The 23,836-nt window shown below is 45.3% G+C and overlaps 1 protein-coding gene across 6 annotated transcripts in view; it reads right to left on the bottom strand.

Annotated features, from left to right (window-relative positions):
- The window catches only part of PRKAR1B (protein kinase cAMP-dependent type I regulatory subunit beta), a 143,460-nt gene that overhangs the window by 113,304 nt on the left and 6,320 nt on the right, over positions 1-23,836 (bottom strand). For 4 of the 6 annotated variants that reach the window (XM_081297600.1, XM_081297602.1, XM_081297599.1 and 1 more), the window contains one exon: positions 13,040-13,240. In XM_081297600.1, the coding sequence (XP_081153726.1) occupies positions 13,040-13,216 (177 nt within the window). In that variant the 5' untranslated portion in view covers positions 13,217-13,240. Of the gene's footprint in view, positions 1-13,039; positions 13,241-14,291; positions 14,388-14,418; positions 14,562-23,836 lie in introns of those variants that run through there. The other 2 variants (XM_081297598.1, XM_081297603.1) reach the window with 2 other exon arrangements.

The raw sequence follows: 23,836 nt of genomic DNA, 5'->3' as shown, positions 1-23,836 counted from the left end.
AGGCACCTGAGTCTGAGCTCACAATTATCTACCAGGCTGTCAGACCCACACCCACTGGACACAAAAGAGCTCCAGCTGTTGGTGTCCCAAGTGGCCCATGTCACAAAGAAGCATGTGGCCCATGCTCTCTCATTGGGTGGGGATCCCAGGTCCCTCCCTGGGGGAACCAAGTCTGTTTTCTTCCAGTCAGCAGCAGTCAGGGCCTGTTTTCTGAGAAGGATGGGCATCACCTGACCTGGCATGGAAATGATTTTCCATCTTCAGCAGGCACAGGGTCAAACTGGGCAGGATACAGGTGGTCTGAAACACGGAGGCCACTTCAGGAGGCCACAGGAAGAAACGGGCAGGGTTGGAGCCAGGGCGCCTCCCCGGCCACCACAGGGCTCCTCTCCCTGTTCTGCCTCCCACAAATGCCTGTCCATTATCTCTGCTGGTATCCCTTTCCTTTCCCTCCGTGGAATTCCAGGAAAACCTCTCCTTTCTCAGATTTCCCCCTTCCTGTCTCTGTTTTCATGCTGATGAATTGTCTGGAGTGAGGGACAGTCAAGGTCATCAGGTCAGGACAGGCTTTTCCAGCCAAAGGAATCTTTATACCGAAAGTATGGGAACCAGTTTCCAGAGGGGTTTCCAGAAAACTTGGTGGCCAGAATTTGCCCCTGAATCGAGGAACAACAGCCCAGGGATTGTCCCCTTCCTGTCCTAAGGCCAGTCAATGTCATGGGCTGTAAAGATGTCCCTCCTTTTCTTCTGACAACATTTTTCCTACACAAGGGATAGAATGCAGACTTCAGCCGAAAGGAAGCCATTCAGGTGGGGACTAGAATCTCAAGAGATTTTCTGGAACCTAGTTTGTCCTCATGAGAAGCCCCCATGGCTGGGGCTGGTGGCTTTCCAAAGTCCTGACTGTCCACTTCCCTGGCCCTAAGGCTGCAGTCTGCCCTCTCCCACCAATAGGGATTCAAAGAGGCAGTTTATCAAGCCAACCGCCTCCTCAGCACTGGACTCCCACACCCAAAGGAGGAAAAGTGATTTCAGCAGCATGGCTTCCTCAGGCACCCACCCCACCAGGCAAGCATGAGCAGCATTTCTGGCCCATCTCCAGGGAGAAGCTCTATGTACCATCCCAATACTGCCCATCTGCACCCTGAAGCCCCAAGTCCTAAGAGGGTGGTTGTGGCATCTGAAGACCTAGGCCTCCAAGAAAGGGTCCCAGGGTCACCAGCCCCAGGCAGGAATTATGAGCTGAGCTCAGGGGTGTAGCATCCTTTAAAGAAACCAGAATAAGTGGGCAACTGAGGACCAGAGAGGGTAAAGGACTGGCCCAGGGAGTACTCAGCCATTCAGTGGTAAATGTATAAGAGAAAAACAGTCTCTAGTCATTTATTGAACACCAAATGTATACCAGGCCTAACAGGGAGAATAGAGGAAAAGGCAAAGAAGAGGACCCTGGACCAGCCTTGGAAAGGAGGAAGCAGGGAGGATCTCCCAGATGACGCTCCCTGCCAGCCCTGCTCAGAAATGTGCTTGCTCCTTCCTCATCTGAGCTCAAGACAAGTTTATGCCGCCTCTCCCTAACCTGGAAGGCACATCAGACCTTTGTCTGCTTCATTAATCTCCTTGAGGAGTCAGGGTTTGATTTCACTGCTACTATTTCTTTGATTCCTTAGCTTTTCTGCTTTTATTTTTATAAATTATTTATTCATCCTTCATCTTTCTCCATTGCTCTACATCTGACTTCTCAGGTTGGATACTGTCAGGGCTGGAATAGTGTTGGAGTTTGGATCTGGAAGTTGATATGCTGAGGGCTTGGTCCTCAAGACTGAAGTATTCAGAGGTGGGGTCTGCCGGAGGTGACTGGATCATGGCCTCATCAGTGCATGAGGCCATCAATGGATTCATAAATTAACAGGCTAGGAAGGTGGCGAAAACTGTAGGAGGTGGGGCCTAGCTTGAGGAATTGGGTCACTTGAAAGGGACATCTTGTCTTCCCGGCCCTTCTCTCTGTCTCTCTCCTTCCCAGCCATCTTGAGGTGAGCAGCTCAGCTCCACCATATGCTATGCTCCCTTACCACGGGCCTGCAAACAACACAGCCAGGAGACCATAGGTAAAACCTCTGACCCCCGTCAGCCAAAATAAACCTTTCCTCCTTTTAAATTGTTTCAGGTATTTTGTCACAGTGACAGTAAGCTGATCTATACACAGAATCCCCCCAAATCCAAGTCCATCTGTAAACTCCAGGGGACCTTGTTTGGAAACAGGGTTTGCAGATATGATCAAGTTCAGACGGAACTTTGGGAATAAAGGAGGAGAGATGGAAATGGTAGATCCTGGGCACATAGACAAGATGGTTCTCCCCTCTCAAATGATTTAAAATATGCATTAAAAGTAAAAATTATAATGAGGGTTCAATGTATGTAGATGTAATATATATGACAATTATAATAAGGGAGAGTGGGGCTCTAGGGTACAATGCTCGCATGCTTTACTGGAAATGGTAAAAAAATAATTAAGACAGTCAAGGAGTTACTTACAATTATTGTAAGTTCTAAAGCAACAACTTTAAAAAGACAGTAAATAAATTAAAATTCAATACTAAAAATAATCAAAGAATAAAGGCAGAAAAAAGAGGAACAAGAGGGAAAAAAACACAAGACAAATAGAAAAATAATTCATTTTTTTAAAAAATCCAACCATAACAGTAATTCCGTTAAATACAATAAGTGAGGTAATATGTATGTATATGTATGTGTATGTAGAGTAAGAAATATTATTTCTTTTTTAAAAAAACATAAATTGTCCAAACATACCAATTACAAGACAGGAATTGTCAGATTGGTTAAAAAAAAAAATTTAAACCAACCATTTGCTGTCAATAAGAGACTCTTTACTGGTAAAGCTACAGTAAAATGATGGGAAAACATGAGCCATGAAAATCCTAATTAAAAGAAAGCATGTGCAGCTGTCCTCATGTCAGACAAAGTACACAAAGGAAACCTAACAACAGCAGAGAGGAACTGATCACGGAGCTTCAAAATCCATGGAGCAAAGCTGGTTGAGTTAAAGAGAGAACTAGATAAGTGTGCAATTATAGCTACTCATCTCAGTGCTCCTGTGGTAACAGAACAAGGGGACAGAAAGCCATCAGCGACAGAAGATGCCTGCCATTGGAGCATCAACATTGACACTGCCCCACCCAACTGCAGCAGGATTACCTGGAGTACTCGCCAAGACAAGCATCTTATTTGTCATTAAACACACCTTAACAAATTCAGAAGGGAGAAGTGCACAACTCACCAGGATGGAACTGAGCCAGAACTGGGTGAAAAAAGCATTTGAAAAGCCCCCCCCCCCCATTTTCAGAAATTAAACAAAAAAAAATCTTCTAAATAATCAATGAAACAAAAATCTTGGTGGAAACAGGAAAATGTTTGCACTACATAAAAAATGAAACAATGCAGCATATCAAAATTTGTGGGATGCAGCTAATGTTCCACAGCTGTGGGGTGTCTACAGCATTACATTAGAAAAGAACAGTAGGAGCCGGGTACAGTTGCACACACCTGTGATCCCAGCGACTCAGGAGGCAGAGGCAGGATTGCAAGTTCAAAGCCAGTCTCGGCAACTTAGGAAAGCCCTAAGCAACTTAGCAAGACGCTGTTTCTCCAAATAAAAAAATAAACAGGGGGGCTGGGGATGTGGCTCAAGCGGTAGCGCGCTCGCCTGGCATGCGTGCGGCCCAGGTTCGATCCTCGGCACCACATACAAACAAAGATGTTGTGTCCGCCAAGAACTAAAAAATAAATATTAAAAAAATTCTCTCTCTCTCTCTCTCCTCTCTCACTCTCTCTTTAAAAAATAAATAAATAAACAGGGATGGGGAATGGGAATATAGTTCAGTGGTTAAGTGCCACTGGATTCAATTCCTGGTACAAAAAAAAAAAGTCTTAGAGGCTGGGATTGTGGCTCACTGGTGGAGCACTTGCCTGGCATGTGTGGGACACTGGGTTTGAGTCTTTTTTTTTTTTTAATATTTTTTAGTTGTAGTTGAACACAATATCTTTATTTTATTTATTTATTTTTATGTGGTGCTGAGGATTGAACTCGGGCCACGCACATGCTTGGCGAGTGCTCTACCGCTGAGCCACAACTTCAGCCCATGGGTTTGATTCTTAGCACCACATATAAACAAATAAATAAAGGTCCATAAAAAAATAATAATTTTTTTTAAAGTCTTAGACCAATAATCAAAATTTTCACCTTAAGAGACTTTAGCCCAAAGCAAAAAGTAATAAGAGCAAAAATAGAGAAAACCAATGAAACTAAAATCTACTTCTTTGGAAAAGTTCATAAAGTTGACAAGCTTCTAGCCAGACTGATCAGCAAGAGAAGACACAAATTACCAACATCAGGAATGAAAGAATACAAATATAGACATTAAAAGGATAATTAAAGTTATCAAAAACAATCTATCCCCATAAATTTAATAGCTTAAATTACTTGGACCAATTCCATGAAAGACACATACTACCAAAACTCAGGAAGAAATGGATAACCTAAATAGGTTATACTATTATCCTATTTTTCTTCTATTAAAGAAATTTAAATTTATAAAACCTTCAAAGAAAACTCAGGGCTCAGAAGAGGTTATGCCATTCTACCCAGGGTTCTCCTGGTTCTTCCAGCCAGAAGAAGACTCCCCAACTCACTTTGTAAGACCAGCATTATCCTGACACCATGTGGTATTAGATCATTAAATAAATAAAACTACAGACCGGGCTGGGGTTTTGGCTCAGAGGCAGAGCGCTCACCTGGCATGTGTGAGGCACTGGGTTTGATCCTCAACACCATATAAAAATTAAAAAAAAGATACTGTGTCCACCTATAACTAAAACATAAATATTTTTTTAAAAAAACGACAGACCACATCCTCCATGAACACAGTGCAAAAGTCCTCAAGAATGCATTAGCAACTAAAACCCAGTACATGTTCTTATATTATGTAACACAGAGGATTTTCTAACATAAGCTAATGGCCCAGAAAGGCAAAGCTAGCTCAAAATTCAAAAAGTATCAGCTCAGGAACTGACTTCCTTAACAAGACTCCTAAAGCACAAGAAATACAATCAATAATCAATAAATGGGATGGTATCAAACTAAAAAGCTTCTTCACAGCAAAGAAAAAAATCAAGAACATAGAGACCCCATAGAATGGGAGAAAATCTTTGCCACCTGCAACTCAGAGCATTAATTTCCAGGATATATAAAGAACTTAAAAACTTAACATCAAAATAATGATAATAACCTAATCAATAAATGGGCAAAGGAACTGAACAGACACTTCTCAGAAGAAAAAAATACAAATAGCAAATATGTGAAAACATATTCAACATCTCTAACAATTAGAGAAATGCAAATTAAAACTACACTGAGATTTCATCTCACTCTAATCAGAATGGCAATTATCAAAAATTGTATTTTTACAACAACAAATTGTATTTTTACAGTAACAGTAAATGTTGGTGAGGATGTGGGAGGAAAGGTACACTTACACATTGCTGGTGGTACTGCAAATTGGTGCAACCACTCTGGAAAGCAATATGGAGATTCCTCAGAAAACTAGGAATGGAATCACCAGTTGATCCAGCTATCCAACTCCTTAATATATATCCAAAAGATTTAAAATCAGCATACTACAGTGTCTCATTGTAGTACATTAATAAGCAACTCAATTCATAATAGCTAAGCTGTAGAACCACCCTAAGTGAGCTTCAACAGATGAAGGAATAAAGAAAATGTGGTATGTATACAATGAAATATTACTCAGCCATAAAGGGGTATGACTTTATGACACTTGCCAGTAAATGGAAGGATCTGGAGACTATCACGCTAAGTGAAATAAGCCGTCCCAAAAAGCCAAAGGTCAAATGTTTCCACTGATATGTGGAAGCTAACCCACAATGGGGGTGGGGGGTTGGAAGAAGAGATATAGAAGAGAAGGGAATGAAGGGAAGATGGGGGGTAGGAAAAGAAAAAACAGTGGAGAATCCAAAATAATTTTCTTATGTACATATATGAGTACACCACAGTGAATTCCACCATCTTACACATCTGAAAGATTGGGGTCCTAATAAGAATAAACTATAGTCTGTGTTTGTATAAATATATCAAAATGAATTTTACTATCATGTAAAAAGAACTAATAAAAATCAAAATAAGGGGCTGAGGTTGTGGCTCAGCGGTAGAGTGCTTGCCTAGCACGTTCAAGGACCTGGGTTCGATCCTTAGCACCACACAAAAATAAATAAAATAAAGGTATTGTGTCCAACTGCAACTAAAAAATAAAAATATTTAAAAAATCAAAATAAATAAATAAATGGGCAGAATTTTTGTAGAAAGTGAAACTCCCTTGCAGTAGTTTTATTTTTAAGAGTACACTTTCCTTTGGGTGAAAAACTTGAAATGCATGCCAAACTCCTTTCCATCTATGTAGATGTTATATAATTATGTAAAATATAAAATAAAGTAAAACTGAGGCATGAGAGAAAATGTCGAGATTGTAGCTACAGGCTTTGAGACCATATTATGGTCTATGAAAGACCTGAGAGATTATGTAAACTTGAAACCCAGTGCTAAAATTTTATGTTTGCTTTATTTAATATTTTTATTTTTAATCAACATATTAAAAAACAAAAAAGCAACCAATGTCATTCATACTATTGTCAACAGAGACAGAAAGGGCATCTGGTCATGTCAAATCCTTCTGTGGCTCCAGCACCACTAGGACAGAGCCCTGCCTCACAGGCTAGGCCTTCCATGCCCTGCCCCAAAAGGCTCACCCCTCCCCACCCCACAGGCTCTGGGATCTGCACAGGCTATTCTGCTGCACAAAGAGCCCTTCCATTCTACCCGTTCCTGGCCAATGTTACATAGTCACCATGTCCATTCAAACCCTCCTCTGTGAAGTGTCCCTGCCCATCCTCTCCAAGGCAAAGCCAACCCCCTAGCTTCAATGTATGGCACACATGCTTCCAGATCATCTTCACCACCCTTGGACAACCACCTGTATCTGCCCATGTATCAAATGCTATCCTCAAGGCTAGAACTACAGCTCTCCCATCTTGGCGTACCCCTGGCCTCCTCAGAACCCAGAGTATGGGTCTTCTGAGTGCTAGTGGACAACTGTTTGATTCCATACAAGTATGTCTTCCAAGACCATGGGACTCCAGGAAGCCAAGGTATTCAGCTTATGCCACCAGAATGGCGTCTGTAGCACTGGTCACCAGAAATCTCAGTGAACTTCATATGGTTTCCAAATTCAGGGGACTTCCCAGGTAAGAACCATCCCTGAGGCATGTTATGGTTTGGATGTGAAGTATCCCCCAAAAGCTCATGTGTGAGACAATGCAAGAAGGTTCAGAGGAGAAATGATTGGGCTGTGAGAGACTTAACCAGTGAATTAATTAATTCAGTTAATTAATCAGTGAATCAATCCTCTGGCAGGGATTAACTGAGTGGTAACTAAAGTGGTAGGGTGTGGCTGGAGGAGGTGGAAATTGGGGGTGTTGCTTTGGGGTATATATTTGTATCTGGCAAGTGGAGAGCACTCTCTCTCTCTGTCTCTCTCTCTCTCCCTCCCTCCCTCCCTCTCTCCTTCTCTGCTTTCTGATCACCATATGAGCTGCTTCCCTCTGCCACACTCTTCTGCCATGATGTTCAGCCCCAGAAACAGTGTTGGACTTCTAAGGACTGAGACCTCTGAAATTGTGAGTCCTCAAATTTTTCCTCCCCTAAAATTGTTCTGGTCAGATCTTTTAGTCACAGCTGAACCAGCATTGGGAGATGTTCCATGGGGAAGCAGGGACTCCAGGCTGGATGGAGCGCTGCAGAGCCTGTTTTTGAGCCACCTGAACCTACACGCTTCCTTTAAATCAGTTCCTTAGCATGATGGTGAAGGAAAGAACCTTTGGAAGCCATTAATCAGACACCAACAAAAAGAAGATGAAAAGCATGATGCATCCCACATGGAATGTTTCATAGCAATCTGACATGGTGGTTCAGGCTACTAAAAAGGAAGCATAACTATATGAATGTACTCAATGTATTCAATCTGTGAAGCCAAAATGGTCAATGGCACTGTATATTTTACAACAATAAAATATACTTCTGCAGGGGCTGGGGTTGTGGCTCAGTGGTAGAGCACTTGCCTAGCATGTGTGAGGCACTGGGTTCGATTCTTAGCACCACATACAAATAAATAAAATAAAGGTCCATCAACAACTAAAATAAATAAATAAATAAATACTACTGCAAAGAACAATAGTAACAAATTACATTCCCTAAAGTTACCCACAGACATATGCATCTGTACATTTATACTGCAAAGCAAAAACAGGTCCCCAGAGAACTTAAGGCCAGTGTACAAGAGGTGAGGAACCCATGAGTTTTATGGAGGGATCTTTTTTTCTATAGAGTTTAAAATTCAATATTAAAAAGACTGATGACTTTATCATCTTATGCAATCTTCAGAAAGCCCCCATCATGGTGGGAAAGTTCCAGGGCTGTGTTTTGCCATTGAATAAAAAAATTTTACTCCTTAAGTCTCCACCATAAAATAACTGGACTTTCTTAAATGGCCAGAGGTGAAGAGTTCACTGGCCATAGCCTGAGCGTCAGGTGCCTGGCTGGACTGACTTGGGCAGGACACGGAGGCCTGGCCATCCTGCTGGGCTGTGAGAGGCAGCTTCATCAATCTCACAGATATGCACCTTGCTTGTGATAAAAGCTGAGAAAAACCTCCATCCCTCCTGCTCCTGCCTACAGCTCTGCCCGGTTGACCTTAAGGGGAAGAGCAGGGGTGGGTGGCTCGGGCGTTGACTGTCCCTGTGGGGCTGCAGCCCTAGCCAGGAGTAGATGAGTTTCCTGGTTCTCTCCCACTGCTTCTCACTGGCTGGAGACATTTCTTGTGAAGTGGGATTCCTGAGGGATTTTACGGCTCTCTTGGGTGCTGTTCACTTTGGCATCTCAGATCCGCTTGATCTGACAGCAAAAGGACATTCTCCTACATAAAATGCACCCACACACAAAAATGGGCATATGATTTCAGACATTCACAAAACACCTCAAAAGCCTGAACTTACCAGCTATTGCAGAAAAAGCCAAAATAAGCCCTGCCTTGTGGGAGTTTGGATGTATGCCCTTGGATTTCTCTTTTGCACATAAATATGCTATTGTTGGCATTACCTTTGACAAAAGGGAAATTGTACCACAGGTGACAACCTGCAACATATTTCCAATGAATTGCTGGTAAGCTCTGGAAAGATGCCTGGAGAGGTAGCCATGATGGATGAACTGTGTTCCCCCGAACAGACATGTCGGAGTCCTTAACCCAAGGCCTTAGCATGTGACCTTCCCTGGAGACTGTATTCCAGAGGTCACTGAGTTAAAATGAGTCATTAGGATGGCTCTAATCCAGTAGCCTCATAAAAAGGGACACTTTGGACACAGAAACAGGAAAATGCTGTGTGAAGATAAAGTCAGCGGCACGGAAGATTCTCTTCAATCCAAGGATCACCAAAGACTGCCAGCAACCACGAAAAAAAAAAAAAAAAAAAAGCTGGAGAAAGGTCTGGAAGAGACCTCTACACAGCCCCCCAAAGGAGCCAGCTCTGCAAATGCCTTGTTCTTGATCTTACACTTCTACCCTTCTGTACTGTGAAAGGGGAAATTTCTTTAAGCTGCCCCCTCTGTGGTCGTTCCTAAGTCAACCAGTGCAAACTAAATAGTTACAAAAAATTACATTACTAAGTAATGTAAGTTCTCTGGGGACCTTTTTGTGCTTTGCAGTATAAATGCACAGATGCATATGTCTGTGGGTAATTTTAGGGAATGTAATTTTTTTTTTACTATTGTACTTTGCAGCAGCCACCAGCAACCATGGTCAGAAAAGGACTCATGTAATTCCCTTATTGTTAAATATGAGCAATTTGAATTATGATTGTAATGCATTCCACTATTGTCATGTATGTAAGAAATAAATAATAAATAAATAAGAGCAATTTGGGTCCAAACATCCCAAATCTCAAACATTTCTGGCTCCAGGCATTTCCAATAAGGTACACTCAATTTCTGGTGGGCACATCATCAATGTGGAACCAGGACCAAAACAAGGTCCCGTGGCCACCTCACTCTGGAAAGGTACCCAACCCCATTCGCACCTCAGTCCTCACCTGTCAGGCAGGAAATCCAGGGCAAGTGTCTCAATTAATCTTCTACCCTGTCCCCAGCCCTGCCCATAAGCGCCCATCTCATAGTCAGCTGCCCCTTAATAGCTCAAACATCACATCCAGAACAAGAAGCCTCGATCTTCCACACTCGGTCCTGCCCCTTCCTACCCAGCAGTGCACCCTCTACCCAGTGGCTCTGCCCAACCAAGACTGAAGCTCCAAGCTACTTTTCTCACTGCCAGGTTCAATCTGCCAGCGGACATACCCCTCCACCCTACCTGGACCCCATCACCTCAGCCTCACACCAACTGCGCCCCCCCCTGGCTTCTACTGCCCTCTGTCTCAGACACTTTCCCACTAGGAGCTCCAGCTACCCTTGGGGTTCCCTGTTAGGTGACCCACTGAGCTCCAAACTCATACTCACCTAGTTCCCTTCTGTGTCCTCCTTGTCAGGCCAGAAACTTGGCTTCGCCCCTGACCTTCAACTCTCCAAATCTTGCCACTACTGGGTCCTGTCCCCCTACATGCTGGTGATCTTGAGTTCCTCACCCACTTGATTCTAGAGTTTCTCAATGTTGGCACCACTGGAATTTGGGGTCATATAATTTGGGGTCATAAGGGTTGTCTTGCTCCCATTCCTGACCTCTACCTACTGGATAACAACTGGCTGGCCAAGCCCACCCCCAGTGTAGCAACCAAAAATGTCTGCAGGCCAGAGCCAGGACTCTGGCCCCAGCCTTGGGTCTCCTGGTGGACTCCTGTATCCAATCATGCCTCAAACTAATGTCCTGTGGGGCTGGCAACCTGGCTGGGGATCACGTGTGAGCAAACCAAGCAAGTGACACCAGCATGACAAAGTGTGGTTTGAGATGAGAAAGGAAGAGGGCCGCCTGCTCAGTTCTCCTTCTTCCAAAGTGCAAGAAATGGAAGTACCTCCTTCCCACTCCCCAGTTCTCTGGTTTTGTGCCTGGGAACCCAACAAAACAATAACTTCATGACTAACCAAAGAAAGATGAGCTAAGGCCACATGACCGTGTTCACCTATCAACTGAAGAAAGAAAGAAAAAAAAATGAAAACAAGAAAGAATGTAATCAAGAAAGCAAGCAAGAAATATCTTTTTAAATTAAAACAGCCAAAGTTGGTGAGTGTGGATAAATTCAGTCCTATTCTGATGGTGGGAATGTGAACTGATGCCCCTGTTGGAAAGCTTTTCACAGAATCAGCAAGATTGTCTTCACCCAGGAATTCCTGTCCTAGAAGGCCATCCTAAACAAACACTATGTACAGGGGGGAAAAATCTATGGGTGAAAATGTCAATATGGCATAACTTTTAGTACTTAAAAAAAAAACTGGAAACAATTCAATTACCAATCATGAAGGCAAGGTCAAAAACCTTTATCTCCTCAAAAGAACATCACGCAGACATTGAAAATGAGGTCTGTGAAGAGCAGATGACAAATAGAGAAATGCAAAATATAAAAGCACATTTGCAACATGACTATGCAGGAGTGAAAACACTGTGATTTTAAAAAGCACAGAACTTGAGGGGGAAGGAGCGAGGGAACTGCAGAAGATTTTATTTCTACTTCTGAACTTCTCAAATTTTCTTTAATAGGCTGCATTGCTTATAAATATTTTTTGATGGGGTAGCTCAATGGTACAGCACTTGCCTAACATGTAGGAGGCCCTGGGTTTGATCCCTAGCACCAAATACATAAATTTTGGATGGATTGTTTTCAAGGGAATAAACAAATTCATTCCTTTGAGTTAGGGCAATGTGATCATATCCTGGATGAGGACCTAACAGCTCATTGCTGTTTAAAAGCAGATCTTTGGATGAACAGGGCTGCCCACATTTGCACTTGATCCCCATGAGTAAATGGGACAAGGGACAGTTAAATTGCAACCAAATATCAAGGAGAGGAAATCTCACATGACACCTAGAGCCAGTCTGGGGTAAGAAATGGGAGATGAGGACTGGAAGAAGAAACCATAGGACAAAGCCATAGGGTCTCATATCCAATCTCCCCTGCTCAGGAAGAGTTCAGAAGCGGGCCACTAAGTGGTAGGAGTGTCATTCATGGAAGACAGGGGTCTCTCCGAAGAGCTGAAGCCAGGTATGTCAGCAGATATCTGTAATCCCAGATACTTTGAAGGAGGAGGCAGGAGGACCCCAAGTTCAAGGCTAGACTGGGGAACTTAGCAAGAGACCCAATCTTAAAATAAAAAGGATGGGGATGTGCCTCAGTGGTAGAGCACTTGCCTAACATGCATGAGGCTCTGAGTTTACTCCCTTGAGGCACAAAAAAAAAAGAAAAAAATTTAAAAAAGAGCTGAGCAGATATGTGCTTCTCCCTTGTTTGAAGTATGTTTCTATCCATGACTGTCAAGTCTCAGTGGTACAGGCTGATGTGGAACCTCACCCCACTTGACCCGCTTCATGGGGGTAATTGGAACTACTTTTTTTAATCCAAAATGCCAGTGGCATCTACAACTAGACCTGGTCCCAACCTCCATCCCCCCAAGCTGAAAACAGCCAGGGAACTCCATGAACTACCTAAAAACATGGATCATCTTCCAAGGGAGTCCTGAATCCCCTGAAAGTAGAAGGGGGGAATTCTGTGGCCAGGAAGACAATGCCCAAGGATGAACCTGAGACCAAACAAGCTAGGATCAGACCAAATGGGCTTCTCTTTCCATCTTGCAGAAAGATCCTCAGGACGACCTTCTGGCATTCAGGAGGAAGGAGGGGCTTATGACTACTCCACCTCAAGACACCTGCAAAGGGACACTCCCAGGTTGGAAGTCACTGACCTTCTCTAGCTTCTCGAAGTGCTCCCGGAGGAACTTCATGGGGCGGTCAGGCTTGGAGATGCAGAGGTGTACGATGCAATCTTTGAGCACCTGCTGGATGCTGTGTTTCTGAACATACAGCTCACACCCCTTCAGACTGTCCTCCTCCTCCAAGTGGAAAGAGGATGGAGAGGCCATGGTCAGAGCGTCTTGTTCTTCCCGCTGAGGAAAATAAAAAACCACATGAACCTTAGAGGAGCTGGAGGAGACAGGGGCTGCACTGCTGTGCTTCACAAACATGCACACAGTATATAAGATTTTATTGTTGGCGGGCAAATCCAATAAACGGTATAACACAGAAAATGTCATTTATTTTGCATTTGTCAAAGATCTTTCATTTTGGGGGGCTGGATGAATTGTTTAATATATTAACAGCCACAAAGACCTTACCTCTGAACAGATTTTGTGGGGATGGAAAAGATTCAAATAGAACTTATGGGTGACCCAAAGCCCCCTTTTGCCTCTCTGAGAAATCTGAGGTGGGAGAAGGGGGGTGCCTGGTGCTCCCAGTGTCCAAGCCCGGGGTTAATATGGTCTCACTTTCATTCACCCTCCCAGTTGTAAGGACACCTGTGTGAAATGTAAATGTTGTCACCACATGGGGTCCCAGTTGGAGGGATCCTCCAAGAGATAAAGGAGGTGGGGGAGGGGAGGTCAGTGAGAATCAAAAGGTGGGGAAGCCTGGAAAAGAAAGGGAAAAGAAGCAGCGGAAGCCCCTGCTGGGGGCCACGCTGAAGGGACTAGAGAACAATAGCAGCTTCTGGCCAAAGGCGCCAGAACGGCTTGTGTGCGTCCTGTGCAGGGTTAAGTCACAATAGCCAGGTCCACCCACCAGCCTCCGGACTGAGGCCACCAGCCAAACCCCCAGGGTTTTCCAGCCACCAGGAAGGCCCCCCAGATTCCACCTGCGCTGGCAGCAACACCCCCGCAGACGGTGATGGGGCACCCCACACCCCAAGACAGGACGTAGTGGAGGACCCCCAGACCATGATGGGATGCTTCGGGCCCCAAGAGAGGACGCAAGGAGAGACACCCCCACACCATGATGGGGCGCCCCGGAGCCCAAGAGAAGGCGGGGATCCCCAGACCGTAATACGGTGCGCTGAACCCCAAAAGAGGAAGAAAGCAGGGATACCCCTCCCCCCGACTGTGATGTGGCGTCCAGGCCGGAGCTGGGGCGCGGGCCTAGTTCCACCTCCGGCGCCTCACTCACTCCTCGGGGGCACCGCGGCCGGTGGGTCCCCAAATGCCCGCGTTTCCCGGTGGGCCTCCCAGCCCCGGCGAAGGCCCAGGTCGGGACAGTCCAGGTCCAGACGCAGACCCCACCCCAGCCTGCGTACCTGGATGCGCGACGCCTGAGGCTGGAGGCGGCTGCGCGGGGACGCGGGGCGCGGGGACGCGGCGAGCGGGTCCCCGCACTGCAGCGGCACCGCCCTCCGCCCGCCCCCGCCGCGCGCGGCCGGCTGCATCCTGGCACATCGCGGGTGCGTGTCTCCCCACAGACCCGCGATCCCCCCTTACCCTTGGCGGGCTGGGCATTCCCGACCCCGCCCCGCCCCCTCCCTATCCCGGGACCCTTCCCGGGACTGGCAAGGGATGCACCACAAGCCTGGACACACAGACCCACAGGACCGCGGGCAGCACGGCCAAGCCCGCCCCCACTGCTGTCCGCGTCCCCTGTTCCCCTGTACTCAGACCCTGCCGTTGGCTGCAGCACAGGGGATCCAGGTGATGGCCCGGGCACCCCCACCTGTTGTGTGAGCAGCTATCACCCCGCGGGGGAGGGGTCGGCCTCAGCGACTTCCTAATCCACAATCCCAGGGAGCAGAAAAAGAATTGACCTTAATTTTCTATTGCCCAACATCATGTTTTGCCCCTTCTGCCAGGTTGGGGAAGAAACTTGTGTCTTTCCTGAGTGGTCTAAACACCAGGAGGAAGGGTGTGGCGCTCAGGTCAGGACACAATATTTTGTTTGTATGTGGTGCTGAGGATGGAACCTGGGCTGCACTCATGCCAGGCGAGCCCGCTGCCGCTTGAGCCACATCCCCAGCCCCCCCACCTCATCTGTTTTTCACTCACCTGTTCACCACACTCACTTGGCAACTCTGAGTTGTCTCATATCACCTGTTGCCCCATTCACCCGGCCACAGGCCCTCTGCAGAGTCTCCAGCCTTGCTCATACTCCCCAGCAGGACTGGCCTTGGCCCAGCCTCTTTCTGCTAGTGTGAAGTTAAACTGAACAGGCCACAGGCAGGGGGTCAAACAGGAAGCTCCACATCCCCAGCCCTTGCCCTCCAGTGTGTCCCCCACACCCTGTTCACATCACAGGCTGACACTCTTGCTATGGACAAAGCCTGTTAAGAATGGGTCTTTCTCAGAATTCATGTCCCCATCTCACCTGAATTAAAACTTGCATCCCACAACCAACTCAAATTGCTTCGAACTAGCAGTGGAGTCCCCCACCCCCTTGCTCCAGGTCCTTCTGACTCCTCCAGAGCAGCCTGGCAAAAAGAATGAGAAAGAACAGGTTTCACCTGGCAATGATGGTGGACTGGCTTTGGTGCTCTAGGACTAGTTTTTTCTCTCATAGGACTGCCCCCTACAGGCACATCCTCATGCTTTGTTCCCTGGGAGGGGCGTGTGGAGGACTCTCCCTGGCTGACCTCAAAGGACAGCCCTCCAATCTTGGGGTACCCCCACATGAGTCTTAGTCCTGCGGGGCTGCTTTGTCCCAGCAGAGCCCCCTTGGATCATGTCGTCCCTGGCCCTTTAACAACCTGGCCCCTTGACCTCATTAGGTTGTGGCTTCTCCTGAGCCCATCTCCTCATACCACCATGAGGGCAGCTCCCTCCAGTCTCTCACTTGGGACATTTCCAGGCAACTCAAGTACCTATTTCAGTGCCATGACCCCCCTCCAAGCCCTTTCTAGACTCCCTTGCCAGACTTCTGTTGTAGCAGTGCCCCAGCCTACAGACCTCTCCATAACCCATAACCTGAGGCTCTTACTGCCCTCTGCTGTGCCTGAAGTAAGGCCAGATGGTTTCAAAATGTCCCACTCACTGGTGGATCCCCAAGGAGGAAATCAATACACACAAGCAGAGACAGAAGTTCAAACCAGAACCACCCTAAAAACCATCCCCAAAACTCTTCTCTGGGCTCCCGTGAATTGATAACCTTTATTGCTAAATTTGGTTGGCTTTTTACTTTGTTGGTTGCAAGTGAAAACATCCAAGTGGATCTTTCCCCAGACCGGATGTGCACAATCCACACACATACACAACACATGACAATACAAAGGGAGGGGGCTTGGTGAGCCCAGATGAAGTAGGGGAGCTAATTGGGTGACTGGTGGCCAGTGCCTTTAATTGAGGATAATAAGAATGTCCCTCACAGGACATCTTCATGGCTCATCAAACCACGTGGATCATTCACAGTAGGTTGCCACCCTGCTGAACAGTGACAAATTCTGACTTTTTTAAGGACTCCAAATAGCTACATCCTTTTACTAAAAACATGCAACTGGTGATTTCATGACCCTTCAAAAATCCCAGTAATTTAATTATGCTTATCCAAGAATGTCCCCCCCACACACACACACAGGGGAGTACTTACACTATATGCTTCATAGTATCATCACATTTCCCAGCTCTGTAGGCTCTTACTTCAATCCTAGACCTGACTATAGGATTCATCAAGTGATGAGATGTCTTCATAGTGACCAAGCCCTGCAAAGTCTTACCTCAAAGCCACATTCTCAAAGCCCAGCTGTTACTGATGTTTACCACTGAGGAGTCCTTCAAGCGGAGGCAAATGTAGAGTGGAAAGTGGAAGGCTTTATTAAAGGACAGCAGAAAAGACTTCCCCGGGGAAGAAGGGGACCTGAAAGGCAGAATCCGTGGAAGGGCGAGATCTTCCCTTTTTTATAGCTAAGGTCTTCTTTTAGTTTTCCCACATTCGTGTCTTTTGTTTCCCTCTATCTTTCAGTGATAGAATGCAGGTGGGAAGGCCAAAAGGTGGCAGATAGGTGGGCTGGAGGAGTAATCTGGGCAGGAAGGGCCTGGGGTGGTTTGATTAGCACCTCCCTGCTTGCTGGGAGCTGTTTCATTAACAGTTTCTTAGGATGCATTGGGGCCTTGGGGACATTAACAGGGGCCTTGGGGACATTAACAGGGGCCTTGGGGACATTAACATTTCAATTTCCCCCAGTGCTGCTCTGGTTTCCTGGACTCCATTCTTGATAATGGTCTCCATTTTCTTTATCTTACTCCATATTAGACCACTAACTACCTATCTGTAAATCTGGCTTCACAACCATCCCCAAACTCTGTGCCAGCTCCTGCTTATTCCCCAAGGTTCAGCTGTTCCTTCTGCAAGGAAATTCCCCCAAGGCACCTGGCACCTCCAGGTGAGGCAGGGAACCCCAAGGGACACACCAAGCTCTCTCACAGGAGCTACTACATTACATGAAAGGCTGCTGGGCTAATTCCTATCTCCCTCGCTATGCTGAAAGTAGACGTGGAAGATGTTTGTCTTATTCTTTATTCATTCTGCATGGTAAGGGAAAAAAAATATTTTCCTGGGTGCAAAAGAAAATGGATTCTTTTGGGTTCTGGAGACATTGCAGAGTTGGTGCTTTGAGACAGGCTCTGTAGGCAGATGTCCAGGGTGCAGATCCCTGTTCCACCCCTGAGCTCAATGCACGTAAGCTCACTGAGCAAAAGGACAGAGATGCTGCAAACTACAATGGCTGACACTTATTGGGCTGAGAATTTTACTGGGAAGAGGCCACTGAATGCTCAAATCAAAGTAGATAATATGAGGGACTGAGGGGAGGAGAGGCTGAGACTAGACAATCAGAGTCACCCCCCAACTCATAGTGGTGAAGAGACGATAATTACAGTTGGTCCCTGACTCATGATGGTTTGATTTCTGACTCATGATGGTTTGATTTAATGAATTTTCAACTTGATGATATGAAAGTAACATGAATTCAGTAGAAACTTTACTTTGGATTTGATTTTTTTTGTATTTTGCTTTTTGTTTTTTTGCATTTTACCACGTTGTGCAGTACAATATTCTTTCACAATGCTGGGCAGCAATCACAGCTCCCATCAGCCACAGGATCATGAAGGTAACTCAACAGTTTGACATGTCACACTGTTTTATTACAGGAATGGAGATCTAAGGCAAGAATATTATGCAGCTGTTAAAAAGGATGACAGCTCTGCATCAATTAATTTTTTAATATTTATTTTTTAGTTGTAGCTGGACACAATACCTTTATTTTATTATTTATATGTGGTGCTGAGGATCAAATCCAGGGCCTCACACATGCTAGGCAAGCACTTTACCACTGAGCCACGAACCCAGCCCTGCATCAATTAATTTAAAATCATCTCCAAGATGTATTATTTTTATCATTTGTATCAGGGGTTGAACCAATAAGTGCCTAAACACTGAGTCAAATCCCCAGCCTGTTTTTTTTTTGTTGTTGTTGGTTTTTTTGTTGTTGTTGTTTTGTTTTTGGTACTGGGGATTGAACCCAGGGGCTCTTGACCACTGAGCCACATCCCCAGCCCTTTGTTGTATTTTTATTTAGAGACAGGGTCTCACTGAGTTACTTAAGCCCTTGCTCAGTTGCTGAGGCTGGCTTTGAACTTGAGATCCTCCTACCTCAGCCTCCTGAGTTGCTGGGATTACAGGCGTGTGCCACCAGGCCTGGATCCTCCTCTTAATTTTTATTTTTTTTTTTTTTTTTTGTAGTTTTAGATGGACAGCATGCCTTTATTTTGTTTCATTTTTGTTTTTAAAATATTTTTTAGTTATAGGTGGACACAAAGTGGTGCTGAGAATCGAACCCAGTGCCTCACACATGCTAGACAAGTGCTCTGCCATTGAGCTACAGCCTCAGCCCCTCCCCAGTTCTTTTTTATTTTGAGACAGTGACTTGCTAAGTTGCTTAGGACCTTGCTAAGTTGCTGAACTTGTGATCCTCCTGCCTCAGCCTCCAGAGCCAATAGGATTACAGGCCTGGATTGAGTGAACCACAGCACCCAGCTTCTGAAGTGTATTCTTTTTTTTTTTTTTAAGTTGTAGTTAGATACAATATCTTTATTTTGTTATTTTATTTATTTTTATGTGGTGCCAAGGATTGAACCTAGGGCCTGGCATGTGCTAGGCAAGCGCTCTACCACTGAGGCACCACCCCAAACCTCCAAGGTGTATTCTTAAGTTAAAATAAAGCATGGCATAAAACTGTGCACACTTTGCTACTATTACAGAGGTGAAATCACACATCGTATATGTTTATTCAGGTGTAGAACATCCCTGGAAAAATACTGCAGCAACCAATAACAGAAGTGGCCTCTGGGGTGAGGAACTGTATGTGTCAGGCAGACTCCCCTGGAGAGGGGAGTGACAGACACTAATCCAAGGGTGCATCTGCACAATGGCCCAGCTGCATCGCCACCCCCCAGCTAAGCTGAGGGTGGAACTGTCTTCCATGTGCCCAAAGCAGAAAGGCAGCTGGAGACCCCCTTGCACATAGGCTGTGAGGATACACTGTGTGCCTTCCGACACTGGAGCCAAAGGGTGGCCCTGCTTTTGCAAGCTTTTTTCTCCCATTGGGACATTTGCCTTTAGACCCAGCACATGCTGTGAGAAAGCCCAGAGCAGCCACATGTCAAGGAGCTGAGGCTGTCCACAGTGACAGTCCACAGCCTCCACCTGAGTGTGCATTGTGCAGGCATCTCTGGCCCCTCCACCACGAGGAGAAGACAAGCTTCCTCTGCTGCACCCTGTCAACATCCTGATCCACAGAATCTGTAAACTAACAGGAGTCACTGTTTGAAGCCCATCGTTTTGGGGTGATTTGTTAAGTAGTGTTACATAACTGGAACCTATTTCAAGATTATTATGCCCCAAAGCAGACATGTGCTCTCCCCTGCAAACCTGGTTGACTGCCAGTGTTCTCTGCCTCTGTGGAGGATACCTCCAAATGCCCAGGTTTCCAAGCCAGGAACCTGGAAGCCTGCTAAACCTCTTCCTGCCTCTCCACTCCAAATCTGCAGCCAGCTTCTGCCAGTGTTATCCATGAAACAACTCTTGAACCCATCCACAACTCCCACACCATGTGGGGGTCTGGACCAGCATCACCTCCCATCCTTGGGGGGAGCCAGCCTCTGGGTTTGTCTCCCTTGCTCCTCTGTCCTAGGCCTCCTCATGCCTTTCCTCACAATCTTCTCAAAATGACTTGTCTGCCTCCTGCTGGCTTCTTCGCTCCCCAGCAGGGCACAGCCTCTACTAGGACAAGGGGCCTCGCCTTTTTTGCTTGGCTAAGGACCTACCACTCCAAGGTACCACTTCCAGTGTTTCCACTCAGAACTCCATCCTTGGGCATCCTGCACCTGCCCATTGGCTGACCGCTGCATCTCTGAGCGTTATCATCTGATCAGCCCACTGGCCATCTTCCAGCTGGACCTTTGGCTCCATGAAGATGAGGAACTACATCTGCTTTGACTCATCATTCTCTTCAGTGCCTAACAGAATGCCTGGAGATGTCATGTGCCAGGTAAATATTTGTTGAGTGAAATAATGAATGAACCAAGAATTATTTACTAACTTTGGTTTATTATATGGTTTAAGTGGCTCACTGTAAAATACGTGTAACCAAACCTTTGGGCAGATGAGACTCTTGGAAGAGACTTAGGAATCCCATTTTTCTTGCCTTTTGTGGCTTTTTAGAATATACTCTCTGAAGGGAGTTAGACAAATATGAATTTAAACATTTTGGTACAAATGGAGATGATTTAAAATTCCATAGTTATGTTAAGATATAAATCCAGCCAAGCACGGTATCACATGCCTGTAATCCCAGCACCTCAGGAGGCTGAGGCAGGAGGATCGCAAGTTCAAAGCCAGCCTCAGCAAAATTGAGGCACTAAACAAGTCATTGAGACCCTGTCTCTAAATAAAATAGGGCTGGGGATGTAGCTCAATGGTCAAGTGCCCTGAGTTCAATCCCCAGTACCACCCCTCCCCCAAAAAAAGATATAAACCCTGTGTCAACTCAGCCATTTTAAGTGTCCACTACCATGAAATAATCAAAACTCCAAACTTGATTCAGAGTTAAAACACATTTCCTCTTTTCCAGCAAGGCCACTGCTAGGAGCCACCTGGGAAAGGAGAGGAAGCTGTTTCTTCTTTCCTTCCTCACCCTCAACGTCCCTCCTTGGTGGGTTGACTTCTGCCATGCTGGAACAGACTTGGCAACAAGGATTCCCAGGAGAAATCTGAGCCCAGGACTCTGCATTATCACCAGCCACCTGTTGTAAGTGGGTGCACTGAGGTTGTCCTCCACCTGGCTTATTTTACTTGACCTCAAAGTTAACCAGGTGGTGCCTGCATCAGAATATCCTCCTGCTAGGCTGTATCATTTCCCCCCCACTAGGGCTGCATGATGTCCCCTGTGTGGATTGACCATATTTCCTTCACTGCACATGGATGTTGGGACTTTCATCTTAACTGCTGTGAAGATGCTGCAGAAAACATGGGCCTGCAGCTCTTGGCTTGACTCCCAGTTGCATAGTCCCAGGAGTGGAGTTCTGGGTGAGAGGTGACCGGTCTTCTGTTTCATTATCTGAGCGCCACACTACGCTGTCTCCCACAGTGCTTGCAGCATTCAACCTTCCCACCAGCAGCATGGGAGACCTCTCTGCACCCTTATCCCCTGGTTGTGTATGGGTGCTCTCCTTCCTGGTACTGGGGATTGCATCCAGCAGTGTCTACCACTGAGTTGCATTCCCAGCCCTCTTTATTTTTTATTTTGAGACAGGGCCTCGCTAAGTTGCCAAGGCTGGTCTTGAACTTTCGATGCTCATGCCCCAGTCTCCCAAGTCACTGGGATTAGAGATATGCACCACTGCGCCAGCTGCCCTTGTTTTTTTGTATGAGCCATTCTGATGGGTCTGAAGTGGATGCCAGTTCTCTTAAAAGTGAGGGCTGGAAGCAGCTGGGCACCATGAGCCCAGCCCAACCCATGAAGGTGTACACAGTGACAAGAAGATCTTTTGATTTAATATATTTATTGTGGGATTTTATAAAATTGACTTAAAGAAGTTCCTTTATATTCCTAATATACTAAGAGTTTTATATAAATAAGGGTCACACAGAGACACACTCAACGAAGATACAGTCATCTGATACTCAACAAAGATGCCAAAAACAGATGTTGGAGAAAAGATAGCCTTTTTAACAAATGGTGCAGGCAGAACTGGATATCTATATGTAGAAGAATGAAACTGGATACCTATCTTCCACCCAGCACAAAAGTCCAATCCAAGTGGATCAAAAACTAGGAATTAAAACAGAAACTTCTCAACTGATAGAAGAAAACAGGGTCAACACTCCAACATATTGGTGCAGGCGCTGACGTCCATAACAAGACCAGTAAAACTCAAGAAATAAAACCAAGAGTCAATAAGAGGAACAGCATCAAATAGTAAAAAGTTTCTTTCTGGGCTGGGGTTATAGCTCAGTGGGTAGAGTAAATGCTTTGTACATGTGAGGCACTGAGTTCGATCCTCAGTGTCACATAAAAATAAATACTGTGTCCATCTACAACTAAAAAAAAAGTATTAAAGAAAAAGTTTCTTTCTGAACAGCAAAGGAAACAAAGAGTGTGAAGAGAGAGCCTACGGAATGGGAGAAAACCTTTGCCAGATACTTCTCTCACAGGGTATTGATATCCAGAATATACTCAAAAAACAACACCAAACAAACAAACAAACAAAAAACAACAACCAACCAACCAAGTAACCCAATTGATAAATGAGCAAAAGAATTAAATAGACATTTCTCAAAAGAAGAAATGGTCAACAAATACAAGAAAAAAAAAATGTTAGACATCCCTAGCAATCAGGGAAATGCAAATCAGAACTACTTTGAGATTTCATCTCACTCCAGTTAGAATGGCAGCCATCAAGAATACCAACAAGGGGCTGGGGTTGTGACTCAGTGGTAGAGCACACAACTTGCACGTGTGAGGCACTGGGTTTGCTCCTCAGCACCACATAAAAATAAATAAACGTATTTTGTCCATCTACAACTAAAAATATATTTTAGAAAAGAATACAAACTAATAAATGCTGGTGAGGATATGTGAGAAAAGGTACACACATAGGTTGTAAATGGATACAAATGCTTTGGAGAGCAATACAGAGGTTCCTCAAGACTAGGAATGGAATCAACATGTGACCCAGCTAGCCCATTTCTTGGTATTTATTAAAAAAAAAAACCTAAAATCAGCATGCTATGGTGATTCAGCCACAATCACATCAATGTTTATAGGAATGCAATTCACAATATCTCAGTTATGGAACCAGACCAGGTGCCCATCAACTGAAGAATGAATAAAGAAAACGTCGTACACACACAATGGAGAATATATAATCAGCCATAAAGAAGAATGAAATTATGGCATTTGCCAGTAAATGGATAAAAGTGGAGAACACCCCGCTTTCTGAATCCTTGACAAATTCAGAAAGTCAAGGATCAAATGTTTTCTCTTCTCTGTGGAAGCTACAGCAAAATAAGAGGAATAATCTGGGGCAGATCACACGAAAATGGAGGGGGGATCAGTGGAGTAGAGGAAGGGGACTGACAGGGAGGGAGGAGAGACAGGAAAAGGGAGGAAATGTGAAATGAACTTGACCAAATTATACTATGTACATATATGACTATAGCATAGGGAATTCCAC

The sequence above is a fragment of the Spermophilus citellus genome (assembly GCF_964194105.1).
Source record: "Spermophilus citellus genome assembly, chromosome: 6".
NCBI lineage: Eukaryota > Metazoa > Chordata > Mammalia > Rodentia > Sciuridae > Spermophilus > Spermophilus citellus.
The sequence above is the reverse complement of the archived record's forward strand: the minus strand, read 5'-3'. Positions and strand labels throughout refer to the sequence as shown.